The sequence below is a fragment of the Sturnus vulgaris genome, chromosome 4 (assembly GCF_052056855.1).
Source record: "Sturnus vulgaris isolate bStuVul1 chromosome 4, bStuVul1.hap1, whole genome shotgun sequence".
In the NCBI taxonomy this organism is placed as follows: domain Eukaryota; kingdom Metazoa; phylum Chordata; class Aves; order Passeriformes; family Sturnidae; genus Sturnus; species Sturnus vulgaris.
The window spans coordinates 37,329,624-37,355,178 of record NC_142246.1 but is presented as its reverse complement, the minus strand read 5'-3'; the positions used below and the strand labels follow the sequence as shown (position 1 = coordinate 37,355,178).

Below are 25,555 nucleotides of genomic sequence, written 5' to 3'. Positions count from 1 at the left end.
AAATAAAGCCACCCTGAAAACCAGATGATGTTATTTTGGCTTCCGATTTAGAATCATCTCAACCACAGAAAGACAAAATATGGACAAAGGCTTCTTTTATTTAAATATATGTTTGCCTGAGGGCTTTGAATTAAACAAAATCCAAGAAAACCTCATCACCTAATTCAGCAAATACAATTCTCAAAGTCGATTTATTCTGTTTAGCAGTGACTAAATTTACCCTCTATTATTACAGGATTTGGTTAGAACACCATTGGATAATAAACTCAATGTGGAAGAAATTAAGGGGAAGGAATTGTAACCATTTTTATCTCCTAAGAAATACATTGAAATAAGGCACTCACAGAAATGAATGCAACAGCTTGGTGCAGCAGAAGGGTAATTTACTAACACACTTTGAATCACACTGGGGACACTGTTACCAGGTATGGGCTGCTGCCATGGCAGCAAAAGTTTAAGCGAGGTATCTGTAGGACTTCCTTATCTGGAGCAAGCTGAGCCACCCATCGATGCATATCATGTGCTCAGATAATACAATTGCTGCGTTTCATACTTAATAGAGCTTCACATTGGTAGTGCATAAATGAAGGCAGACCACTGTGCAGATGGGCAAAAGTAGAGCCACAATTAATAACACAACTAGATCTAGAACTTGGAGCATTAAGCTAAGTCATCTCTCCATGACATTGCTTTCTACTGAAGGCCTACTAAGGTACCACCTCTACAGTGAAGCTCAGTACCTACTTAGGTAAGAGACAAACTAACAGATGTTCACCATAATTTGATTAGAACAGCTTTAGATTCCTAAAAGAATTTAAATCTAAGAATCTCATTTTCTTCTTTTTACCAAAAATATTTAATAAAATCCTTATTAGTACCTTTTATTGTTGTAAGGCTTGTTCTGACAGATTTCAGGCGACAAATAGTATGGTGTTCCTATGCAAGTGCGTGCCAACTCTGCAGTGCTAAGACAAAAATAAGGATGGATCTTAATTGGTTAACTCACATAAAGTGCACAGATTGTGTTTTCTTTGATCAAAGCAATTTAAATTAAGTCAGAGGAAAAACAGTATCAAAAAGGAGTTACCTGTTCAGAACTCTGGCGATTCCAAAATCTCCCAGCTGTATTGTTCCATCTTTGGTTAAAAATATATTCTTGGTACAGAAATGTTAAGAAGTCTGTTAATCAAAATATTCATACAATTGCATACTTTTTGTTCTCTACATGTTTTGAGAAAAAGAAAGTTTTCCACCATTCCATCTCCCAAGTAACTGTAATTGACTACTATGGAACACCAGACTTACACAAGTCCTACTTCATTAATATGAGAAAACACTACTTCACTACCTCACATGGTCAAACATAATCTTTTCTGTCCCCACACATAAATACATGAGTAACACTTGTCGTTTCATCAAACAGCCCCATCTACTTGTACAAATATATAAATCTGCAGACTGAAGAAGTGTTTCCAGTATTAGAAATGTTTCCATAAACAAACTAGGAAGATGTGAATGCAATCACTTTGAAAGACAATTGAGTTGAAAAATAGACACCTACATACCTGTGACTTTATGTCCCGATGCAAGATTTTTCTATCATGTATGTGTTTTAGTGCTAAACAGATTTGTACAAACCAATCCAGAATCTATTAATAAAAGAAAATGCAACATCAACTTTGTCATTTATCTGAAAACTTCCCCATTTACAAAATATTATCAAATCAGACTTTAATTATAACTACGGATTTTACTTTCCTGCCCCCCGTTACCCACTTCATTAATACCACAGAATAATTAAAAACTGAATATAGATTGGATTGTTTAAAATGCCTAAGATGTGGAACTTGAACATTACAAGACTGTACTTTTGCTGTAGCCAGTATAAGTTTTCTTGCACTCAGTTAATCGACCAAGAATCCTAGAAACTCTGTGAGCATCCTATTCATGCTCACAAAAACACTTATTTTACATGTAGCAATTTTGTGTATCTTACCTTAAAAAGATAATACTACAATGTAGATTTTGATGAGAAAAGCAACAAACATCTAACTAGAAGATTATGAACAAGCCAACAATGCCTTTTTTTGCAAAAGTCACAATTTAAGAAGTGACTAATGACAAGAACTTTGCAACGTGAATAATAGTTTTACAGTAACTACTTGGAAGTGCATACATTACAAAATTATATAATGCAAGGCATAATTTTCACTTTTCCACTTGAAGTCCTTCTTGTAAAAGTGAGATCAAGTGAGAAAAATTTAAAGTTTTACAAATTATATCCCAAATATTTCATATACTACTAAGGCTTTCCAATACCAAGTAAATTAACATCCTACTGGATGCAGACACAAAAGCACAGAAACAATTTATAAACAAAGAAACGTGTCAGTCCTAACAAAAAATCCACCCTGAATCCTACATAACTTATTTTTACTTAATTTAATCAAATCTGTATTTAAAACCCTCTCATTTATTCCCAACTATGTCACTCATCTTTCACTTAGAATTACTTTATAACCAGTTTTGTAGAAAAAGAAAATGTATAGGAAGTATATCAGCAGAATATTAAATTTTTATTACTGGCAAAATTAACTTTTGAATGATGTCAACTCCACATTTCCATATTTCATATTACTATACTTACAAAATATATTATTTTATTCTTATGACACATGAAAATCCTATGCCATTACATCTTTTCAGAGGTTTAAGGATATTCATGTTGTCTTTCAGTATTTTTCACGTCTCAGATTTTGTTTCCTTCACAAGAGATCCAACTTTTGAAAGCATCTTACACATACAGACAAAATCTCGAGTAAGATACCCAGGACTTCCAACTATATTTTCTTCCTGTTTTTTTGGTTTTTTTTTTTTTTTTTTTTTTTTGTGTAGTTGTTTTGCTTTTTTTTGTTTGTGTTTTGGTTTGGTTTTGCTTTTTAATGATACTACATTGACCAATAGCAACAAGAATGACTATTTGAGAATCTCCTTTTAGATTAAGCAACCACAACTATAACCAAAATAATTTAAAATTCATGAAGAAGTATCCTGCAACAAAACATTACAGCAGCAGTTTCCTGTTACCTGATCTTCAGAGAACAGGATTCCTTTCTGGGCATTTATCTTTTTAAATAGGTCTCCTCCTTCACAGTAATCCATCACTATGTACAGACAGCCATTTTCTGTAAAGTAAAAGACAAAGTACTTCAAAAAGACAAAAACAAGACCCTTCTTTAGTTAACTTTCTAAACATCGTCACCACAGTCACAGAAAAAGCAACAAAAATTTTACTTTTTCACATGCAGCTTCAGATATAATTTATTATTCCATTATTTCAAACTTCAAGCAAAAATATGTTTATTATTTTGAGCTTCACAACTAATTTTCCCATTTTGGTAACATTGGACTACTTTGATATGGAGAGAAAAGAATCACATCTACTGAACCAATGCCCCCACATGGCATTCAAAACCACTATGAAATTAAAGGTGTCATTTTATGAATGCAATATAAAACCAATCTTCAAATTTCTTTCAAGCATCCTATAGATCCCCCTACCCTAAAAATAGGGATCGTAAGTTGCCTCTATTTGCCTTGATCTTTCTTGGAATTTTACCTGGACTTGCCAGAACATGACAGCCATCAGCTTTGTTACTAGACATGCAGTTTATTTTAGTCAGAAGAACAGTAAGAAAACTTCCAGCAGACAATGAGAGATGGCAACAATTATTTTCTCTTTTTTGAATGAAATCTCAGGAGACTTCAAAAAATCCATGCAAGTTTCCAGTAGGAGGTATGAACAAACATAATACATTTCATTCAAAGTTATAGTTTTCCCAGTTACTGATGAAAAAACACATTAGGCAGAAGCAAATTGCAAGTTTGCCAAAAGAGTAAGAACTACACTACTCACATACTAGGCATGATTTTGAGAAGAGATGAAAAACTGCAGAAAATCAGTCACATGCTGCTCAAAAGGAAAAGAACTCCTATTTTACGAAAAAGTTAGTCATTTACAGCACTTTAAAAACTTTGAATTAAAGTAAACTGAATCATCTAAATCACTTAAATTTCACTCCCACAGAATGCGTCTGAAATCTGCCTTTCAAAACATCAAACCCTAAAAGCTGTTTCTCTGTTTGGTTATTTTATTATTATCTTTAATTAGTATTGGTTTAAAAGATGATTCTAGGAGTCCAGATTTCTTGCACATCTATTGCTGAAATAGTTTTCTCCTGTAAACTTTATATTCAATGTATTCTAAGTCAACGTGTTCTGGCAATAAAGAGAAAACACAAAGTCTTGCAAATTACAGATTACAGGATCTAACTCATAAGAAAAAAACAGTCTTAAAGAATAGGCCTCTACCACAATGAAGAAAGCAGTGTGCATTTCTAAACCAGAAGTGTGGCTGTGTAATATGATTATGTCACAAAAATCTAATTTAATGAAAAGAAAAAGTGAAAGCCCTAGGCAAAAGACATGAGAAAGTCAGCAGAAAGGAAGGAAAGAAAAAGAGACCAGAATCTCTAAACAGCACTTCAATTCATATTTAGGGGCTTTTAATAATATTTTAACTTTTACAATAGGATTTTGGAATCTTTTTTCTGTTCTGGCCATTTCCCAAGACATTCAATGTGAAGCCAATGTAGAATTATATCTCTCCTTCCTTCACTGCCTGATGAAATAAACAGTCCCATCTATTTTTCCAACTCTGAAAGCAACAATATGGTTGCAGTTACTGAAGACTGCACTCTAAAACAACAGACTTGGACATAAAACTGCTTTTGTTAGGTTATCAATATCCAAATTTAGACTCGAATTTAACCTACACAAATTTAACCTACACAAGCATTCCAGTTGCTAGGGTATATTCAAGGAGACTTATGCTCTGGAGAAACAAGAGAGTATCTTTCATTTAAGCATCAACCAAAACCCATGTATGTAAGATATAGTCATGAATATTTGCTTATTTGTTGCCCTTTTTCCTGAATTACAATTATTTTTAAATGTGAAGGGGAATTCTGGAAAAAAAAAAAGGAAAATAACTGAAGTAAGTAATAAAGGTATGAAAAATACTGATTAAAGAGAGAAAACTCAATGACTTTTAGACTAAGTGCAGTAAGTAGTGCACAGAGTCACTCGCATTACTTCAGGTTCTACTGTATTAGTTCATCTTACCTTCAAACGACTCCCTATACAGGACAATATTTGGGTGTTTCATGTTAGCCAAAACAGCAACTTCTCTCCTTGATTCTTCTCTCTCCTTATTTGACATCTTCAAAAGGAAAATAATGATTTGTGAGAACAGAAATACAAAAAGAACAGATCAGGAATTTATTAATAATAATCACTCACCTTAGAGATGTTTATTTCTTTAATAACATACTGTTGGCCATCTTCTTTAGCTTTGACAAGTATTGCTTTCCCAAAGGATCCTTCTCCAATCTTCCGCACTTTGATATATTTATCCATAGTTCTTGTCTTAAGGCATCCTTATTTGAGTACTGGAAAAAAACCCAAACAAAACAATACAAGAAATCCATGGGCATATTTAAGTATACTTAGTGACCTAGCCTGATCAGGGCATGGTACCTTTTTTTTTAGTCAAAATCTTGATCCATTAGTCTCTTCAGTTACTTTTCCGTAAATCACTTAGTCTCAATTCTCTTTTGGTTCAGTTGGCTCATTTTGGGCCAACAAGGGCTGCATAATTAAAACTTGTTTCATCTTTCATTTTGACTAAACAGGATCTGTTTTGTCTTTAAATAAATCAGTGCAATCAGTGCCAAGGCTTCTGATTCATCTGGCATACAAACATCATAGAGCTATAGCACCTGGTTAAAAATCTTTTGTTCAACTTTACTTGGAAGAAACACAATGGAGGCAAGGGGAATTCCTATGCATTGTTTCTTCTAAATTCAGCTTTTTAAATCACTATAATGAAGCAAAAAATGGACTGAATTCAACAGATTTGCATCACATTTCAAATCATTATTCTATACAGAAATGTGTGGCCTGAACTATGACTGAAAGACCCTTTTCAAGTTGTATACAAAGCAAATCCTTACAAAATGGCACAAATCACTATTTTTCATGTACTATCTGACCATTTAGACTACTTCTTCAGATTAAAAGGAGTATTCAGGTGAATTTTGATGGTGTTTAAGGTTCTATATTAAAAAATATTTTGGTAAAAACAGGACACTAGGGAACTGCAAGCAGAAGCTATGGCAATATACAGATGTGTCAGAACAGCACAGGGAAAAGGCAAAACAAAGATCAAAATGAGAAGTATCAGAGCAAACTCACAGTAGAATAAAATATTATATTTTTAAAGCAAAAAGAGCTCCCATACCCTGAGGAAGTTTACATAAGCTGAAAAAGACAAAAGTGTCCTAAGATTTTCTTCACTTAATCCTTACTTGCAAGAACTAATTGCATTTCTGCCTTGCTGTATCCAACTTCCTTCCAACAGGAGATCCTAGTAGCTTAGATTCAAACCTCACACACATAACAGGTCTCACAATCAGGGCCTTTCCTCAATTTGATTTTTATTTTTAATTTTTACAGAATTACCATGTACTAGACACAGATGCTGCTTAACAGGACCTATACCATGAAAGCAGGCTAAAATGAACAAGCTTGATTAGCATAGAGGACAAAACAAGTGAGATCTAAAGTTATCTATTCTGCAAAAGAAGAGATGCAAAGCCTACTAAGACCAAGCGTTACTACCAGGAAAGGAAAAAGTTAAAATTGCAGGCCTGCAGTGTCTTGGTAAGGTTGTTTTATTTCTTACAGTACAAAAAGATAGTTTAATGTAAAGTTGCACTTCTAAACATAAGAAGGACTTGGTACTAACTTCTTTATTCTCTTTCAAGCAACAGTAAAAGCACAGCAGGTAGGACACAATTTGAACTCAGTATGACTCTACTGAAGTTCTCTTCCCATCCTACTTTATGAAAGTGTTGTTTTATAGTTAAACCAACTGCATTACGCGTAGCTTAGGGCTGCTTTTGTATGCTGCTCCGTGCAAATACAAATGGGGAGTAACCAGCCTTTGAGCAAGAAGTTACAGTTCAGCCAAAGCGGGTATATAACCTTCTGTGAGTTAGACAGCTTATTTTTATATGTGGCAAGGGAAGAATAGGCGTCCAGAGAAAGGACATCAGCGCTGACAGGGCGTTGTCTTTTCAAGCCCAGGGCAGTAAGTCAGTTCATCCACCACAGACACGCAAGGAAGGGGCGCAAGTCACACCCCGAGGCAGCCCGACCGCCCGGAGCGTACGGCCAGGCCAGGGCCGCGCATACGGGGAGGGACAGGACAGGACAGGACAGGGACCGAAATGGGCCGCGCTCCGCAAGCGGGCCCCGCCAGGCCGCCGCCCCCGCAGAGCCAGAGCAAACCCAGCACCGGGGCGAGAGGCGCGGCCGGGAACCTCCCGCTCCAGGTTGGCCGACAAGAGACCACCCGCTACCTGCCCGGCACCCAGAAGGGCGGCCCTGCCCGCCCCGTCCCCACCCCGCCTCAGTTTCCCCCGCGCCCGCCCCGTCCCCACCCCGCCATACCTGCCCGCCGCGGCCACGGCCGGCCACGGCCGCCCAACCTGGCCTCGCGCCTGGCAAAGCCCCGCCCCCTCCGCCCCTATTGGCTGCCCCGCCCCGCAGCTCGGCTCCCATTGGGGGAGCCGCACAGGGGCGGGGCCGCGGCCCTGCCCCCGCCCAGGCCGCGTTAGCGGCACTTCACCCTGGTAACGCGCGGCCGGGGTCACGTGATGGGCGGGGCGCGCGCGGGTGTCTGCGCTCCGGGGGGAACCCCCCGTGGAAAAGAGTTTCAGCGGCAGCCGCAGCACGGCACAGCCCGGCACCGGCGGTGTGTGTCTGCCCCAGCACAGCGGGCTTTCTATGCGGAAGCGTGCCCCGGCGGGGCTGAGCGCAGCGCTTACCGGGAGGGTCGGGCTACACCTGTGGCTACTCCGTTCCCGTCTCCAAAGCGCGCCTTAATGGCACCTATGGGCCAAAGCCTTGTGATTCACAACACGCTTTCTCAGTCCGAGTACCACAGCGCACGGCGCCCTCGGGCTTCTTAGCCTTGCACGTAAACATACCAGCGGGCATTTTCCTTAGGGGGGGAAAAAATAATCCACCCCTTGATTTGATACGTTTTGGTGAAACTTTAATTCGCTGTGAGTTAAGTAAACCGCACACTGGCCTCAGCACCTTGGCTGGCGGTACCTCAGCACGACACCTGCGTTTTCTCTGCAGGTAAAAACCCTTAAACTCTCCGGGCCTCCGTAGCGCCTGGAATTTAGAGGCGGCGTAGTTAGCCCGAAGCCGAACGATGCCGCGATGTACCCAGCATCTCTGTGCCTTCTTTACCTGGGAAACCGCCTCCACCCCGTTCTGAAGCGCGGGACTGTCCTGCCTCCCCCCGGGCCCTCAGCCCGCCCCCGCAGCAAGGGAGGCCGGCATGGGCCCCTGCCGGGCCTTCGGGAAGCCGCGCCCTCCGCGGCAAGGCGGGAGCGGGGGACGGGCCCGCGCCGGGCGGACCGCGGGAAGCAGAATCAGCAGTGACGGCGATGCTGACCCCGGCGGCCCGACGGGCGCCGATTCTGCGCGGTGGGAATCCCCGCCCTCCCCAGGCCGAGGGGGCGGTGCTGGGCGGCGGAGCGGCCGCGGGTCCGGGGGCTGCACCCGTGTCCCGCTGGCGCTCGGAGGGAGGATGAGCCAGCGCCTCCCTGGGGATCAGCGGGTGGCACCGCCCGCGCAGGTACTGGCAGGGCGGGGCGGGGAAGGCTCGGGTTTCCCCGCGGCCCGGGGACACGGCACGGCAGCGAGCGGGGCCAAGGCGGCGGGAGGAGGGGAGCGGGCAGCCGGCAGCCCCTGCGCCCCGGCCGGCCCGGGGCGTGAACGGACGGACGGACGGACGGACATGGTGGCTCCTCGCGGATCCCTCACCTCGTCCGTGCGCCCCCCCCGAAAGGCCGGGATGAGATGGGGAATGCCCCGCGTGTTTACACGGCGTGTTTGCACCCTGTCACCCCATCCCAGTGTTCTTCGGGCCGCGCTTGTGCCCACACGGAAAGCGGGGTGCTCTGCGAGTGGGAATGCCCAGGGACCCCTCCCCACGTAACCAGCTCTGAAGTATTATTCTGCGTGAGTTGCGCTCTGTGTTGGCTCACGGGTTTGCTAGTAGGGCCGCTCTTAGACAAGGGAGAGAGGTAATGGGCTCTTGTTGGAATCTCATAATTAAATGGGCGTGCAGGTCAGCGAGGTTAAAACTGAATATTGACTGCATTCTTTCATATTATCTTCTGTACTTGTCCAAAGTTCTTCCCGTCCTTAGCCAAAACCGTGGGAATGGCTGTTAAAAAAGTGTGTATCAGTAGTCACTTAAAATGAATGGCTATGAATGTGACTGGAAAACCGTGTGCTGGTAGTGAACTATGTTCCGTGTAGTGTAGTAAATTTGCTGTGTCACACTTTAAAGTAGTAAACTAGGTAAAATAGGGCCTTATAACCAAAGTTAAAACGCTTCTGGGGCTAGCCTTTATTAGAATAGATGCTTAAGTATTTTTGGCAACATACTGGTAAATGGTGGTCATTTGCGTGCGAGGACTTGCACCTCATTCTTAAGGTTGTGGGACCTCTGAAGTTGCTAGTGCAGAGTGTGGAAGAAATTGTCAGGTGAATTGATACTTTTTGCTTTTAGATGCTTTTTTTTTAGGTGGACCTGTGAAGGGGTTTATTTTCAGTATCCCTTAGCAACAGAGATACTTCTTTGCAGATACAGCTATTTGAATGAAGGTTGTGTTGGTATGACAGATTTGAAAGCAGCTAGTCATCAAAACTGTTTATTTAAGGAAATGTCAATATGGTGTAATGTAAAATTAAAAAAAATATTTGTGCATTATAGGAAACATACCTTTGTGAAGCATGATTAAAGAGAACTCGCCAGCTGTCACTATTGGTTTTGCTGAAATAAGTCTTTCACTGACCAACTACTGTAAATTTGATGTCTTGTCTCTTTGGCTGGCAAGCAGATGTAAACTTGCTGCAAAGTTGTCAGAGTGGGAAGGAGTCCTGCTCTGGGAAAACTACAGGTAGCTTGAAACTCACAGCTTGAAACACCATGACTCTGCATCTCTCTGCAACATATGTGAAAACAGAATTTACATGGTGTTCAGAAAAATGGAGCTTGTTTCTTGTTTGTTTCTGTTTAGTGTTGGTATGTGGTATGCCAGTCCTAAAAATCCTTTGCCTGATAAGGGTAGATGTCATACACAATATGTATTGTAATATTTCTAGAAATATATTTTACTTGTTGTATTCCAAGGTTTTCTTTGCCCAGATTTTTACTGTGCCCTCTTTGAGTGGTTTACTATTCCACTGCACTCTCTGTGGTGCATACTTACAAGTTAAAGTAGTCCTGGGTAAAATTCCCCCCTTCTTCCCCTCTTCTCCCCTAGTAATAAGAACAAGCCTATCTAAATTCTTGACCGAGAAAGACGCTTGAAGCTGTTGGCCTTTGCTCTTTGTGACTTCATTGTTCTGAACCATTTTAGTTTATGAATTTGTCAGCGTTTTTCTCATGACCATGTTTATACATCCTGTTTGTAGCAAATTGATGTTTGAGTAACCTGCAAGTGAAAACCCACTGTGCTGGTTACTCTATGAGCAGATGGGTCTGGCTGTGTAATATATGTTCTCTTATTCACTGAATATACAGGTTGACTTCCCCCCCGCCTTCCCAATTTGCTTTGGGATCTGTGTATATGTGTGTGTCTTACTTTGAACAGCAGAGTTGCATTCCTTGAGTGTAAGCACTGGAGCTGGGACAGCTGTTCCAAGTTCACAACCATTGCCAAAAGGCATTCTAGGAACCTTGAGATAGTTTATTCCTGTTCTTATTTATCTGACTTCATGTGCATGTGAATAGGTGTAATTGCACAGATCAAGGTTTCAGGGTATCTTATAATAATTTGGCAGTAGGGATATTTTTAACTTGGTCATAAATTTAAAAAGTAGAATAGAAGCTCTGCTGAGGAGATCTGTGCCAGAAGTGATAGTGCCAATTGGAGTTAATTTCCTAATTCTCAGACTATTTTACACGTTCCTAAATTTCTTGCTTTGGCACCTTGACAGCAGCAGTAACCCAATAAATTCCAAAGGTTGTCAGCAGTGGCAGTGATCATGTGCATGGAACTACTTTTGTATTCTCCCTGCTTATTTTCCCAAAACTAAGATTTCAACTTAATGGCTGTGAGCAGGTTCCCAATTCTGTCCTTCTTGTTTCAGTTGTTCCCTTGTGTCATAACCCTAAAGTGCAGATTCTGTGTTGTCTGACTTACTAAAGCTGTTCATGTGTCAGGTCAGCTTTTTACCTGTGCTTGTGGATGAGGAGGCTCTGCAATACAGTATTTCATGCTTGTTTATATGCCATGCTTTGCAAATTGAAGATGCTCAGAATAGCAGAAAGTTGATAATTACAAATTTTTAGAGTTGTTTAACTTGAAACCTGTTTTTGAATTTTGGAAGTCTTTGTAAAATCATCTGAGAGGATAAAGTCTAGGCAAAACAATGCTCATTTAAATTGATTATGATAAGAAGGTTGTAAACAGATACTTTTTTTTTTCTACTGGAAAATGTGCTCTGCTTTAAAAACATAGAAACTGAAAAATGCGAATTGTTGAGATAGTAATTAATAGTAATAGTAATTGTTGAGATAGTAATTTTTTTTATTACTGGAGAAGGGAGTTGATGCCGTAGTTCATAGGCTTCACGTGTAATAGAAAGAATTCTATACAAAGCTGTTAAAATGGTTATGAATCTGTTTACCTGTGAAGTACCCTTTTTAGTCTGTATTATGTAGTAAGTAGTCTTAGTGTATATTCCTGGAAACGAATGTAAAGAACAGAATTTATAACTTCATAGTGGGTACCAGCAGTTATTTTTAATAACTTGCAGAAAGTCTAGTCAGGTATTTTCCCCTTGAACTTTCTAGGCATTCAGCTGTTTTGTTTGTTAAGCGTTTTCCTTAGGCTTTCTAGTTACAGGAATAGACTGTGCTTACTTTGTGAGGCTAAGGAGGCATAGTAAATGAAAAAGTGAATTAAGTTCGGTCCTGAAGCACAGACCCTTTGATGAAGATAACCTTTGCTGCTATTTTTTCTCCTTATTTTTTATATATTTTGATAAATTTCTCTAAAAGGTTCAGAGGAGATGAAGTACTCAAGTGTGCATTTTGCATGTTCATCCTACAATAATGAAGAAATGTTTCCTAACTGAAATAGTAAAAATGACATTTTGCTTCAGTACTGTAAATTCCAGATAGAGCTACTGGGGTGATTTAATATTTTGACATCCTGCCAGTTTAAATTCGAGTACTTGTTTTCCTGAAAGATAAGTTTGTGTATGAGTTCCTTCCACTTTTATCGTCAAATTAGTGTTCTCTGCCAGACTTCTTGGATTTTGATGTGTTATCTGCACTTTTTGATCTACTGCAGCTTTTTCCCCTGAGTTTTCCGCTTATAATTTGTCTCATGTGTATGTTGGGAAAAAAATTCAGTTCTCCATATGCTTCCAAACACATTCATTTTCTGATTTTGAAAAGTGAATCTACAAATTTCTGGAGTAGATCTGGGAAAGAAAACTGAAGATTCCTTTAATTATTATTTGACTTTTTGCTTCTTGTCTTGCAGACAACTTTAAATTACTTTCAGTCTTATAGACTTAGCAGTTTTCTTTTGTTTTGTTTTAACTTAGGCAGTAAAGCTTCTAAGACACCTAAGGAGACCTAACAATAAGTATTAATATCATTACCACAGTTAGAAAAATCTCAGGGTTTATTCCTAACAAATTTTAGAGAGTGGCTTTTTTTCTTTTGAATAGGTAGAGGATGGATTATTTTTAATAAATTTGATCTATGAACTCAGTGAACTGACCTCATCTCTGTGGTTATATAACATATTTAAGATAACTCACCTTCTTTGCAGTCTATTAGCTAGAAGCCTTTCAGTAAACGATAGATTATTTTTTTGATAATACTGAAAATCTCACATTAACCCAATTTCTTTTTTTCCTCATAAAATACCCACCATGAGTCTCGTTTTCAGCTTGATACCACCATTGAACAGTAAATTTCCCTCTGGACTCTTCTGCCAGAACCTTGTTTACCATTTGTAGACCCTGACAAAATGCACATAATTTTGAGAGATGCCCTTGCCAATGTTTCAACAAGGTTTTACAGCTGGAGAGAAGTAGAGAAGAATATTCAAGTGAACTTATTGTGCATTCTGAACTGCTAACACACTTAATTTAGTAAATACTTTGCTTTTGGTGCTGTTTGTGCATCTAGGGCTTCACTACCTTTTGATTTTTTTAAAATCTCCTTTAGTTGGAGTATCTATTTTTATTTAAAAAGCAGGAACAGGCTATTAACAGGCTTGTTTTTTAACATCAGATGTTCACAGGTCTCTCTGAACAGATTTATATCTTTATTTCATCCTTTGAAAAATACCCGAATGGCCACCAGTAATGGCTGGGGGTGCTTTTTTAAAAAAATGAGGTGGCTTCTGTGTTGTCCAGCAAAGAATGTCAGCCATGAGCCAGATCCAGGTGTTGATCACAGATCAGTCCTTCCTCACCTTGCCACCTTAACTCTGTTGCTTGAGAGGATCCAGAGCAAGAAACAGAGCAAGTGTTGTCAGCATTCCTGGCCTTTTAAGTTTAAATAGCTGTACATACTGCATCTGTCACTTTATCACTCTGCTACTGTCATGTACCTCCCTTAAGGGAAAGGAAGCACTCAAGATTCATACATGCTCATAGACAAAAGAAACAACAAAAGTCAGAGGGTCTGCAAACAATCAGAAAGTTTTGTTAGTACATCACACACTTGGCATGACGGTTGCTATGTTAGTCTATATGAACACATGGCAGTGGGTTTTGGATAAAGGGATAGGGTGAAAGGGAAGAAAGAGAAAAAGAGATCACTAGTCCTGGTTCCAGTATCAGTCCAGCTGATGAGATGTTCAGGATCCTGGAGGTACTGCCTAGGCTTGCTGGGGTTACATTTTAATATATAGGTTTCCTCACCAGGAAGGCAGTTTTCTTTTTTTCTGTGCAAATTACCCATCGTGTGCAGTCCATTCTTTCAGGCCTTTCTGGAAATGGGCTGGAGGGCCTTAGGGGTCTTGGATAGTCTTGATCCCTCTCTACAGTCCATGCCCACACCTTGGCCTCATTCCTGTGCTTGAGCTCTACAGCAGTGTGCTTCTCTCTTGGCACTACACTAAGGATGTTTGTCCTGGAGGAGTGCTGCCCTACCTCTGCATGGCTCCTTCTGCAGCCACTTCTTGTTCAACGAGATACAGACAGCAGTCGTCTGTTATTATCAACAATCGCTGGTTGGCTCCACAGCCATCCAGTTATCACTTTTTGAGACATACACATTGCCCCCTTATCTTCTGGGATTCTACAGTTACACATACCAAGAGTAGTACCCAGCCTTTTTTTGTTTCTGGTGACCAAAGGCTTGTCACTTCTAACTCAGTACAGTGGATATGTTCCTCTTTAGCTGGTATTTTCTTCACTCGGTTGAAACTGGAAATTTGTTAGTAGGGAGAGTAAGAACCAGGAACCACCAGGGGTCCCCACAAGATTTCACAAGTAGTGGTCCTGTCCCTGTGCTGTGTTTGGAGAGCTCTAGAATTTTTTCCTTGATCTCAGGGGCTATAGTGTGTCTCTAAAGAAATTTTAATTCAGACCTTAAAAATCTGTGGTTGCTGCTGTTATTGAGAGGATGTTTAGTGTTAAAATGAGGATAGGGGTTGCTTTTTCACATTCCGATTTGACAATCCTGAATTATATTGAACAAAATTGTCTGAAAGATTCTCAACTCAGGTGTGACCCTGAACTTAGGAATCTGTGCACATAATTAGCGACTGCTCAGTGCATTTTTCTGAAAAGTTAAAGAAAAGTAGTATGATTAATGAGATCTCTGGTCATTCTGGTGATGTGTAAAAGCTCTGCTTCATTGTATAACCCTGAGATGACTTCAACACATGTCCACATGAAAAGGAGCAAAAGCCTTTAAAGACTGTAAAGAGACACTGTTGCAGTGTCTTTTCATCAAACAGAAAATGAGCATCATGACCTAAGACTCAACAAACAGGAGTTATGCTGTCTACAATGGAAACTGCAGTCATAGTTCCTGCCCTTCGAAAGAGGAGTATGGGTTTTACCTTTCAGTTGTCTTAACGAGTAGCAGTGTTATTTCTCATCTGAATAGGATCACAGAAGGGACACCAGAGATTTTTTTTTTTTGCCAAGAGAGCTCTTCATCTTTGTTTTTCCCTGGACTGAATATTTGCAGCTATAGGTACTGACCCATTAGTTTAGAAACTAGCACTGTATCTTACAGGTATTTTAGGCTTGCTCCGAAGCAGCAGTCATGGACACGGTTTTTTACTGTGATTTGGCTAAGGATCAGTACCTGCCTGTGAAGCTAAAGCTTTTGAGTCATACTTTCATACTTAGTTCAGTTTCATGCGAAGGGATTATGTTGCTAGCGTTTCTTTCTTTTTTTTTTTCTCTCCTTCTTTTTAAACTATTGACTGAAAACCCCTCCAATACTTTACCACTTATGGAGCTACTTGTTACTGTACCTGTGTGGGAGACTACTCTTCAACTCTGATAGCAGGGTTTTTTCTAATGTATCAATAAATGGGGTTAGTTTAGTAAGTTTAAATTGGAGTTTTGAGCTAATCTAGCCAGTGGTTGAATGCTATTGGAGTATTCACATTAGTAACTTGGCGAATGTGAAATGTCATTAAAAAGTATTCACATCAGTGACTGGGTGTGAAAGAAATGATGTCTTCCATCAGGTAGGCCGGTATCTTTGTGCCAGTGGGCATAATTCTTCAGCTGTCACAATATGGGTAGCCATAATCTTTCTGGTTATGACATTTTAGGAAGTGGAGACACAGTGGTTTTGAATACTTTATACAAACTGAAGTCAATGCCTATAATGCTTGTCATCATATGACCAGAAGCATGAGTTCAGTATTCATCCGGTTATTAGGCTGTCAGATTTTAGTTGGTTTTTTGCTGGCTTCCTCTTTCTTTTTTTTTTTTTTTTAGAGCTGAGGAGAAAAAAGGTACAATCAAAACGGATATTTAATATTTATTAATGGTTCTGCTTTTGTGAAGATCAGGTCTGTAGTGATGATATTCTATACTGGTATTTTTTATAAAAATGGAGAAAACTTTTTGGGCTGTTGTTAAGTGTTTTTAACGAAGATTCTTAAGATTCAGTAGAACATAAATATGAATACTGAGAGCTTTTATTGCAGTTTTAAAGCTAAGCCTGTGCTTTACAAGTAATACAAATATTTACAAGTATTGTCTTTTCCTGTGGTTTTGTTTATGTGGGTCTGTTCATGTTTGTCTCTTTCCTCCATGAGTGTCAGTTTTATTTTGGAAGCAGCTGTGAATGAAACTAATCTAAGCTTTACCTATGGATATTTTTGGAAACTGACTTTTTATCTTCTATTTCAAGACAGCCTAGGAATCTACTACTAAACTCAAATAGTTTTTCTTGATTTTTAAACTCGGATAGCTTCAGTTAACTGGCAGTGCTCTTCATAACTTTGTTTTTCCAAAGATGACCTAAAAATTGACCACGATCCTTTCCTGAGCATCACAGAAAGGCTTGGGTTGAAAGGGACCTTAAAGATCATCTAGTTGCAACCCTCCTGCCATGGGCAGGGACACCTTCTACTTGACAGGTTGCTCAGAGCCCCACCCAACCTGGCCTTCAACACTTCCTGGAGTAGGGTAAATCTACAGTTTCTCTGGGCAAGCTGTCCCACTGCATCACCACCCTCACAGTAAAGAAAAAAAGCTTTTGGTGGGTTTTTTTTGAGTGCTACAGAGAATGATCTGCCTATGTATTTCTGTAAAGGTTAGTATAAGCATTCCCTAAATTTTAAGTTTGAATTATTGAGTATCCTTAAGAATTTTTGTGGTTGAAGCTTAACTTGAAGTGCTAAGATTTTTTTGTGCCTTTTTGTGAAGAAATAATCTGCTAGTGGTCTAAAAAATACAGTGAAAAAATTCTGCTTTCATCTTTTGGGCAGGTGTTCTGGCATAGACCCTCATATATATATATGGATACATCTTAAAATTTTAATTTAAGAATGGGTGTGGGAAGTGTCTCTGTCATATTATTTATCTGTTCTTAAAATATGTAGTAGTTGGATGCTTAAAAATAAGGTGATACATATATATAGAATGCCTGACTATTTTATAACAAGTAGTTACTTTTGAAAGTTCTGAACAGTTAAACCATTTAAAATTCTGTTATTTTCAAAAATTTTCAGCAAATTATTCTGGTTCCTGCCACCCTATTTTCTCTGCTGTAGAACATATTCTTTTGTGTAAAGCTTGTATTGATAATTTTGCTTCATGTGTGCATAGCATTCTAACTAAGTGCTGTGCTTGAGTAGGGTGTGTTGGAAGATATATGAGAATTAGAGGACAGATGACTGCCTTTTAGCTTGAACAGTAAAATTGAATTTTACTCTGATTTTTTTAATTAATCAGGATTCTTAGTTTGAAAAAGAGTTCTTTTGTTAAGATCAATCATTGTGGTTTTTTATTGGTTTGTTTCTTTGTGTTGATTGTGTTTGCTGGGTTCTTTGTTGTTGTTGTTGAGGGCTTTTAGTTGTTTTTAACTTTGGGCTATTTAAAACAAATTTGTAATTTGGAATCTGGAGGAGTACTGCTAAATTTTCACTCTACCCCCCCTTCTGGGGAAGTAACAAGCCTTAGCTGCCTTTTTTATTTTTTCCTGCCACCTCTTTAAGACATAGAAAAGTATTTTTATGGGATAACAGAAACCAATTCTGGAGATTTACCGATTGCTTGGATCAGATGTCAGCAAATGTCTTGTAAATCTGGGGTTTTTTACTGGCCTATTTTGTCTTTTCCATAGATGTGTCTCTGCACTGGAAGTGGTTACCTCAGCTGACTCGCTTCTCTGCTTGACCTTTTAATTGTAGAGCTTGAAACAAAAGCAGTATGTCTGATGTTGGAGAGCAGAAAAATGCCTGTGGTACTACACTGCAGAAAACTTCACAGCCTTACATGCTTTTTCTGCTATTAATGTAGCTGTTTGTCCACTGTTGTACTTTACCAATGTACTTCCTGCCTGCACATATTTAATTAGATACAATGTACTCTGCTCAAGTGCTCATTACTGACTTTGCTCTCTCTAGTCATAACGGGTAAGAGATCCTGCTTTAGCTCTCTGTTCTTCAGTTTAGTTGTATTTGTTCTGTGTTGCTGCTACCTTTTTGTAGTTTGTAGTATTGTCACCATAAAAAGTTTTCCCCGAAGCATGAAATACTCTAGTTTTATTTTGATACAGATTTCTTAGTGTTTTTTGAATGTTCAAGTAAGAAATAACTTTTTTTTTATATATGCCTACAGGTTATAAAGCAGCTAAATGGAGTCTGAGCAGCTGTTTCATAGAGGCTACTATCGAAACAGTTACAACAGCATAACTAGTGCAAGCAGTGATGAGGAGCTTTTAGATGGAGCAGGTGTAATTATGGATTTTCAGACCTCTGAAGATGACAATCTCTTGGATGGTGATGCATCCATTGGTAAGTTAATTTCAGCTTAAAAGTTTCTCTGGGTTGTATTTTTTATGTGTGGTGGGGTTTTTTGTTAGTTTTTATTTTGTTTTGGTTTTATATGACCAAATGTGATCCATTTCTGTTAAGCTAATCTGTCCTTCAGAGAGAGGCATTAAACCTGAAAGGGTTGAACATTCTTCTGTGTGCTTTCCTAACAATTACATTGTGTGGGATGACTTCTGATACAAGGCAGATATTAACATGCTGCTGACAAATGTAAAACTTGCTGTCAAGTAGAAAGATGGCTGTTTTGCAGCTACCTGGTCTTTCTTCTCTGCAGTGGGGTTTTGGAAGTCTCAATGTCTTTGGAAGTCTCCAATATTTCTTTGATGCAAAAATTAACAGGATGTTTTAATCATTACTTCTAGAGATAAATCTGTTTTACTTCATTTAGCTTCACCTCTGTAAAACAGAGGCAAAAGCCGAAAGTAGAGGTGTTGTTAGAAGCAACAGAAAGCACAATATGAGCTAAATTTTTGAGTAGATGAAAAGTTGCGAACAAAACTTTCCAGTGTGAGCATTATAAAAACACTGAAGTAATACAAACAAGAAAGAACTGAGAAGCTCATTTTTTTGTTGTTTTTTTGTTGTTTGGGGTTTTTTGGTTTTTTTTTTTTGGTTTAAGAAAACAGTTCATGTAGTGAGAGTATTAACATTCATTTAGCAATACTCAAAGAGGTGAACTAAAGGGGAGGGAAAGAAAGTAATTTCTGTTAAAGATACTAAACTTGGTTAAATGTATACTCTGGTCACTTCCTCTCACGTTGTTTAAAATCAAACTCTGCTTCCTGGATTTTTTTGCTTTTTTACTGCCCTTTCCTCTTTTCTTCTCCCATTAGCATTTAGTTTTTTTCCTTCCCTGCAGTGTCTCTTCCTCCATATGTTTTGCCTGTGCTGCACTTAGCCCTTGGATGTTGGCACTGTGCTGATGGTTGTGCCATACCATTATAAGCATCTTTCTTACCTGTATTCCTTCTGTCTAATTAGATATGTCTTGAATGTGCAGTTGTTTAACTTGTATACCAATACAGGAATCACAAGCCAGCACACCTTCAATCTACATATTTCTTCTGGCACATTACATGGAGAACACCAGCATGTTAAAGTCCAGTACTTAAGAGTTGGGAAATTATTAGGTGAACAGCTGGCTTCTGTATATAATTCTTTGTTCTAAGTATCTGGCACTTTTAATAAACTGAGTGCCTTGCTTGTCTAACATAATATTTACAACCTGTACTGAAAGTCTGAAGCTACTCTGGATATTGTTCATATAAATAATTTCCATCACTTCAAGCATGAAGGAGAAATGAGTTTACAGTAAAATAAATGGTTCTCAAAGCCATTGTTCTGCCCTTTACATGTTGTGAAATCAGATCCATAAATTGAGTCCAAACAGATGAGGTGGTGGTTTTGTTTGCATTGTCAAAATCAATGCTAATTGCAATTGCTGCACATGCCAGCAACTCCCATCTTATTCTAACACTGAAGTTACAGAATGTGGGTTGCTACATAAATATAAATGCATTTTCTTTCCTGGAACTTTAATTTTTTGCTAATGACTTACCTGCTTGCCCCAGTTCTGGACTCCCTGTAAGAGGCAGCAATAGTAATTAGCCCTATTATTTTATTTAAGTGAATGGTGATCTGTGTGTCTCTGTACACAGAAAATGTTTTATTGTGCAAAAAAATCATATTTAATATCTTAGTAGTAGATCAGAATCTGATGTTAGTTTTCTTTTTAGGGCGGTAAGAACATACTTTGAAAAATGTTACACATGAACTGCTATTCAGGAGGTGAACATCTGTGTTTCTCATTTCTTAGCTGTCCAAATGAGTCAGGTGTTTTTTCTTCTGTGTTTCTAATATAGCATATCTCATTGACAAGACAAAACAAAGGCTTTCTTGCACATGCCTGTTTTGTAATTTTCTGTAATTTTGTAATTTGTGTTTTTACTCACTTAGCATCGCACTTTTTTTGTATTATTATTACTGTTATTTAAATGTTCTTATCCTTTAGCCATATTTTTATTCTGTTAAGTCTAAGTACGGATGGATTCAATATGGACAGCATGGAATGTTTCCCATCTCCTGAGGCAGGGCAGCACCATCCCAGTAACTGGAAGGTTACAGGCTTCTCAGCACTGCAGGGCCTCCAGAGCAGGATGTGAATGCAGAGGCTTCAGGTCTAGCTCTGTGCTTTAGCAGGTGAACCCTGCTGAAATCGGGACCCCTATTTAAAAATATGTGGTTTAAGTCTGTGGGACTGGAAGAATTTATAAGCCTGGTATCTTAGCAACATTAGCAAAATGGCAACAGTGTATCCGTAGTTCAAATGATTGTGGAAGTAATGCAGAAAAATTGAAAGCTATATAGCTGCAGACTGTAAGCTTGTCATACAAGTGAGCACGGACATGAATTTATGCAATCTGCGTAAGTTGCTGTGGATAATAGAGTGCCCATCATAATTTTACAGTTCTTATAATAAAATACAGAATTGGAGATTTTTAAAAAAATCAAGACTATGCAGTAAGGAGAAAACAAAGGATTAAGAAATAGTCTTTCTTTATCTTTCTTCTTTTTTCAGCTAATGAAAATGGAACCGTAAGCTGTACATATATTATGTAAATAAAAGTCTAACAATATGGAATTTCTAAAGTAATTGTAGTTTTCTCCCTTGTTTAGAGGGTAGTAAGTTAACAGAAGAAGTCTGCTTATTTCACTAGGCTTGCTCAGTCCCTTGGCTCTCAGGACAGCAGTTCTATAAAGCTGCACAGTGCTGCTATTCACATTACCACTCATACTTAAGTGAGGTGTAGAAAGCCACTGAAGCTCTTACTCAGTGGTGAATATGCCTTCTGTTGAAAGCACGTGGAAATTGGATGATGTTGGGAAAGAATGCTAACCTCATATACTCCTTGTCTTATGTAGGAAATTCCTTGATACTATATGGGACTAAACAAATGAAAGTTAACTGAAACCAGTAATCAGAAAGTCCTGTCACCTAGACTCTTAGGTTTCTTTAATATTGAGCTGATAGCGATTTGTCTTTTTAGTGTCATCTTGTTTGAAAGGTTGTGGATAGTTCCATGTTGGGTAATCACCATTATCTTAAAACCAATGCTGGACAACAATCTTGTTTTTCTTAACACTATCTGAAACCATGTATGTGACCTGTCCTTTAGTGTCTCATATGAGGAAAATAGAGAAATTGTGATGATGTAGTATTGTAAACCAAATACTTATATATGTACTATGCCTGTTATGTTCCCCAGTAGCTGTTTTCTTTGCATGAATGACAGATTCTCAGTGGCAGTGTTATGCAGAACAAGTAGGTATTATGAAATTGTGAATTCTTTGAGCGTACTATATTTTAACATGCTAAATAATTACATTGCCATGCATGTGGAGGCTTGGATGGCTTGTACTAAAGCCCTGTCTTGAAGGAAAGCTGCCTGTAAGCTTTGAACAAAATTTGCTTTTGTTGCTTATCAAAACTTTGTAGTACTAAAGTTAGTGCTTTTCCTTGTTAAAGGGCTAGCTAATGAGATCAGTGATTTTATGTTGAAATAGAAGCCTCTGCCTCTTTGTGTGGAGGATGTGTTACCAGAGCTTGTACAGAAAATGTACATCCATATCTGTGTGTTATTTTTAGCCTGTTTGGCCTGCTTCTTGATAGGTTAATTTAAGGATATTGTACTTAACTCTGGAAAACAATCAATTCTTTAATAGTTAAGTCATATAGGCTAATATTTGCTGATCTAAATTTTGCAGAGCTATACTATTTAGCTTTTAAACAAAATCTTACACTAGGATATTTCATCATCATTGTTTCCCATCAATTTAGCAGAGGGAAAAAAAGAATTATTTCTAAACAGAAATGAAATTTCCAGAATGGAAATATATTATTAGATTAATATTTTAACTATGGAATGTGATGAGAAGATGAAATTTCTAATCAGGTCTTTTTCTCTCAGTGTTTTGCCTTGCTGTCTCTAAAGTTTGAGAGAATCACAATTCTTGGCTATTAGCTGGGCTTGAAGGGTGTAACAAGTCTCTTCAAAAGTTCAGACTTTTTCCTTTTATGACCCAGGGTTAGCCAACTAGTGAGGTGAAACTGAGAGTCTCCATAATTTTGCTCAGAATTGAGAGCTGTTTATGTGATAAGAGAGGACTGTATCAGTTTTGACTAGTTTTTATTTAAGTGTAGGGCAAGCTTAGTAGGAGGTGGATTTTTGTACTGTTGTCAGACTGCACTTTTTTCAATGCACTTTCCTGAAATCAGGTGATTAAACCTTATTTGCAGTAACAATGGTTTGCAAACAAGTGACCTCACTGGTGTTTACATATCGAGGTACTTTGGTCTGTCTGTGGGAATCCGAGTCCTGAATGAGCTTACATTCTACTAGGTAGCTATAGAGATTCTTGCTTCAGCTGAAGGAGTTTAGTTGCTTATATTGTGAGTTCAGTGTGGAGACAGTTTACAATTTCACATATGGTGTTAACATAAAACTGGCAATACTTAACCTTAGTATGACAACCTGTAAACTGGTAATTCAAAAGCTGCTGCTACAGCTGCTACTCTCCTCCTTGCTACTATCTCATTGCTGCTGAAAAAGAAAAGAATATGCCAGCAGGTCAGAGTGTGAAACACTGCATCTCTCCTAAAACCTCCTTAACCATGATTTGGAGTTCCTTGCCTAAAGAGAGAGACCTAAACAATTCATTTTTGGTGCCTTAAATACTGACACTAAAAATCTTATAATAGTGAACTAATATTATGGCATTATGTAACTTTCAGCAAGTGCAGGCAGTTCAGTATAATGGAGAAGTTTGTACCACAGAGGGGGATAATTTCTCAAGCAAGTGCTAGTTATCTTTTTCAACAGCACGTGAATGTTGTTTCAGATGGATGCTTGTTTCTATTTAGCTATTGCCCTTTATAAATAGAAGAAAGAATACAAAGAAAAGAACAAAATAGCTTACTGTTCCTGTTGTATTCTTTATATGTGGAAATTGCCTTAACAGATTCTTCCTATTGTTCACAGCTGATATGAAGAAGAGCCTTTGAAGTAATTTTGCACCACTGGCATTGTTTTTATTATCCATCCATTCCATCCATGTGTTATAAAATTGACTTGACTGAGCAATCATTATGACAGTTGGACATATCACTTTCCTAAGTTACATACAATGTATTTTCCACGTTAGCAGTATTTGCATTAAAGAGCTCATTGCTATTCTTAAGTAAGGAGCATATTCACCCACAAATGCTGCCATACAGATCAAAACATGAGATAACATGATGTGCTGTGATCACAAGGGCAAGCATGAGGCATAGCAAATTTATGGAATTAAATTAAATTGTCAATTACTAGTTATAATTTACTTTTTTCTGTTGGATTGTAGTTAGGCTGCAGAGGTTTTGCCTGTGTTTCAAACTACTAATGCAGCTAAACACAGGATATCTGATAGCATCAAACCATGATTTCTTCTACTTTTTTTATTAGTAATGCCTGAAGTTGATTTTGCTTGCCTCTCTGGAACAGAAATTGTGATGGTTCATGGTTCACATGGGTAACTGGGCTAATTAACAAGGCTCTTCTTCAAGGATTTAAAGTCTTCTCAACACCCCTTCACTCCTCCCCTTCCCCGCCCCCCCCCCAGCTGACTAGAAGATTCTTCGTTTAAGGAAAAAAATGTTTTATCTTAAGTTATGAGATGTCATTATCAAATGAGTGAATTTCAGTGAGTATCTGTTTGTTGTGGTAGTGATTTCTTGAACTCTAATGTTTGTTTGGTTGAGTTGTTTTTTTTTTTAGTTATTGTCCAAAATGTAAATTCACTTGATATTTTTGCAGTTGAAAAGGCTGTAATTGTGTTATAGCATTAGTTTAGGCCTTCAGATTATAAATGGATTGGTGTGGCATTAGGCTTTCTGAGGGATGGAAATTACATCAGTGTGTATGTAGAGTTTTAGTAACCAAGTAGTTTCTTGTTCTCTTAAATGTCTGAAAACAAATAATTATCATTTCAATTTCTCAGAAATACCATGGTCAGCTCTTTGAGAACTTGTTTGTCAACCCTAGTAACAGTCCTTGGATGGTCTTACTAGTCCTTCCTGCCAAAGTTTTGTTTAGCAGATGAGCCTGATGCTCTGAAAGAAGATGAATTAAAATACTAATAATCCATTCTTTTAATCTTTCTGATGTTATATAATTTTGTTGGCTTCCTTCTGGAGCTCTTCTGAAGTGCTTAAAGCACATTGGCTTTGTCAACAGATGCTGCTGAGGAAGTTATTCCCAGCCTGACAGCTTGGTGTAGTGTTAGTATGTGTGTCCTTCTCCCAGACAAATGGTGTGAATAGTATAAAATGAAGGAATGAAAACAGAGGAACAGAGGAAGTGTGATGGCATATATGTAGAAACGTGAGTCTGAAATGTAAAATAAAATGATTCAGCATAATATGTCTATAAAATCTTTAGGAACTAAATAGACAAATTATTTTTTACAGATTTAATAATATTTCATTTATTAATTTTAGTTTTGATCTCTCAAGTCAGTCAAAGAAGGCAGATAAGATTTTAACCAAATTGATGTCAGGCTGTACTCTTGTTTTCTGCCTTTGAGAATATTCTTACTTACCAGCATTTTAAAACAAAAGCTTTTCATCTGCTTGGATTAAATAGAAATATTATTCTGAAAGAGGATATCATGATGTCCCTGAAATATAAGAACAGCTGTGCTGAGTCAAACCACAAAACTACCTAGTTCAGCATCCTGTCTCTGACAGGGGTTAAAAGTCAGTGCTTAAGGAAGAGTAAGAATAGAGTAAGAGATAGGTACCA

General features: G+C 38.4%; 2 protein-coding genes across 19 annotated transcripts in view; one reads left to right on the top strand and one right to left on the bottom strand.

Moving 5' to 3' along the window:
• NEK1 (NIMA related kinase 1) overlaps positions 1-8,545 on the bottom strand; it is a 41,811-nt gene extending 33,266 nt beyond the window's left edge. For 14 of the 17 annotated variants that reach the window (XM_014878532.2, XM_088163597.1, XM_088163599.1 and 11 more), the window contains exons 1-7: positions 7,576-7,644; positions 5,362-5,510; positions 5,185-5,281; positions 3,088-3,185; positions 1,566-1,649; positions 1,088-1,155; positions 879-965 (exon numbers count right to left, since the gene is read on the bottom strand). In XM_014878532.2, coding sequence (XP_014734018.2) covers positions 879-965; positions 1,088-1,155; positions 1,566-1,649; positions 3,088-3,185; positions 5,185-5,281; positions 5,362-5,478 — 551 coding nt within the window. In that variant the 5' untranslated portion in view covers positions 5,479-5,510; positions 7,576-7,644. Of the gene's footprint in view, positions 1-878; positions 966-1,087; positions 1,180-1,565; positions 1,650-3,087; positions 3,186-3,916; positions 3,993-5,184; positions 5,282-5,361; positions 5,511-7,575; positions 7,645-8,385 lie in introns of those variants that run through there. The other 3 variants (XM_014878537.2, XM_088163608.1, XM_088163612.1) reach the window with 3 other exon arrangements.
• A 92-nt stretch (positions 8,546-8,637) lies between these two features.
• Positions 8,638-25,555, top strand: part of CLCN3 (Cl-/H+ antiporter 3) — a 61,309-nt gene continuing 44,391 nt past the window's right edge. The window contains exons 1-2 of one of the 2 annotated variants that reach the window (XM_014878544.2): positions 8,638-8,776; positions 18,502-18,677. In XM_014878544.2, coding sequence (XP_014734030.2) covers positions 18,518-18,677 — 160 coding nt within the window. In that variant the 5' untranslated portion in view covers positions 8,638-8,776; positions 18,502-18,517. The remainder of the gene's footprint in view (positions 8,777-18,501; positions 18,678-25,555) is intronic. The other variant, XM_014878546.2, reaches the window with a different exon arrangement.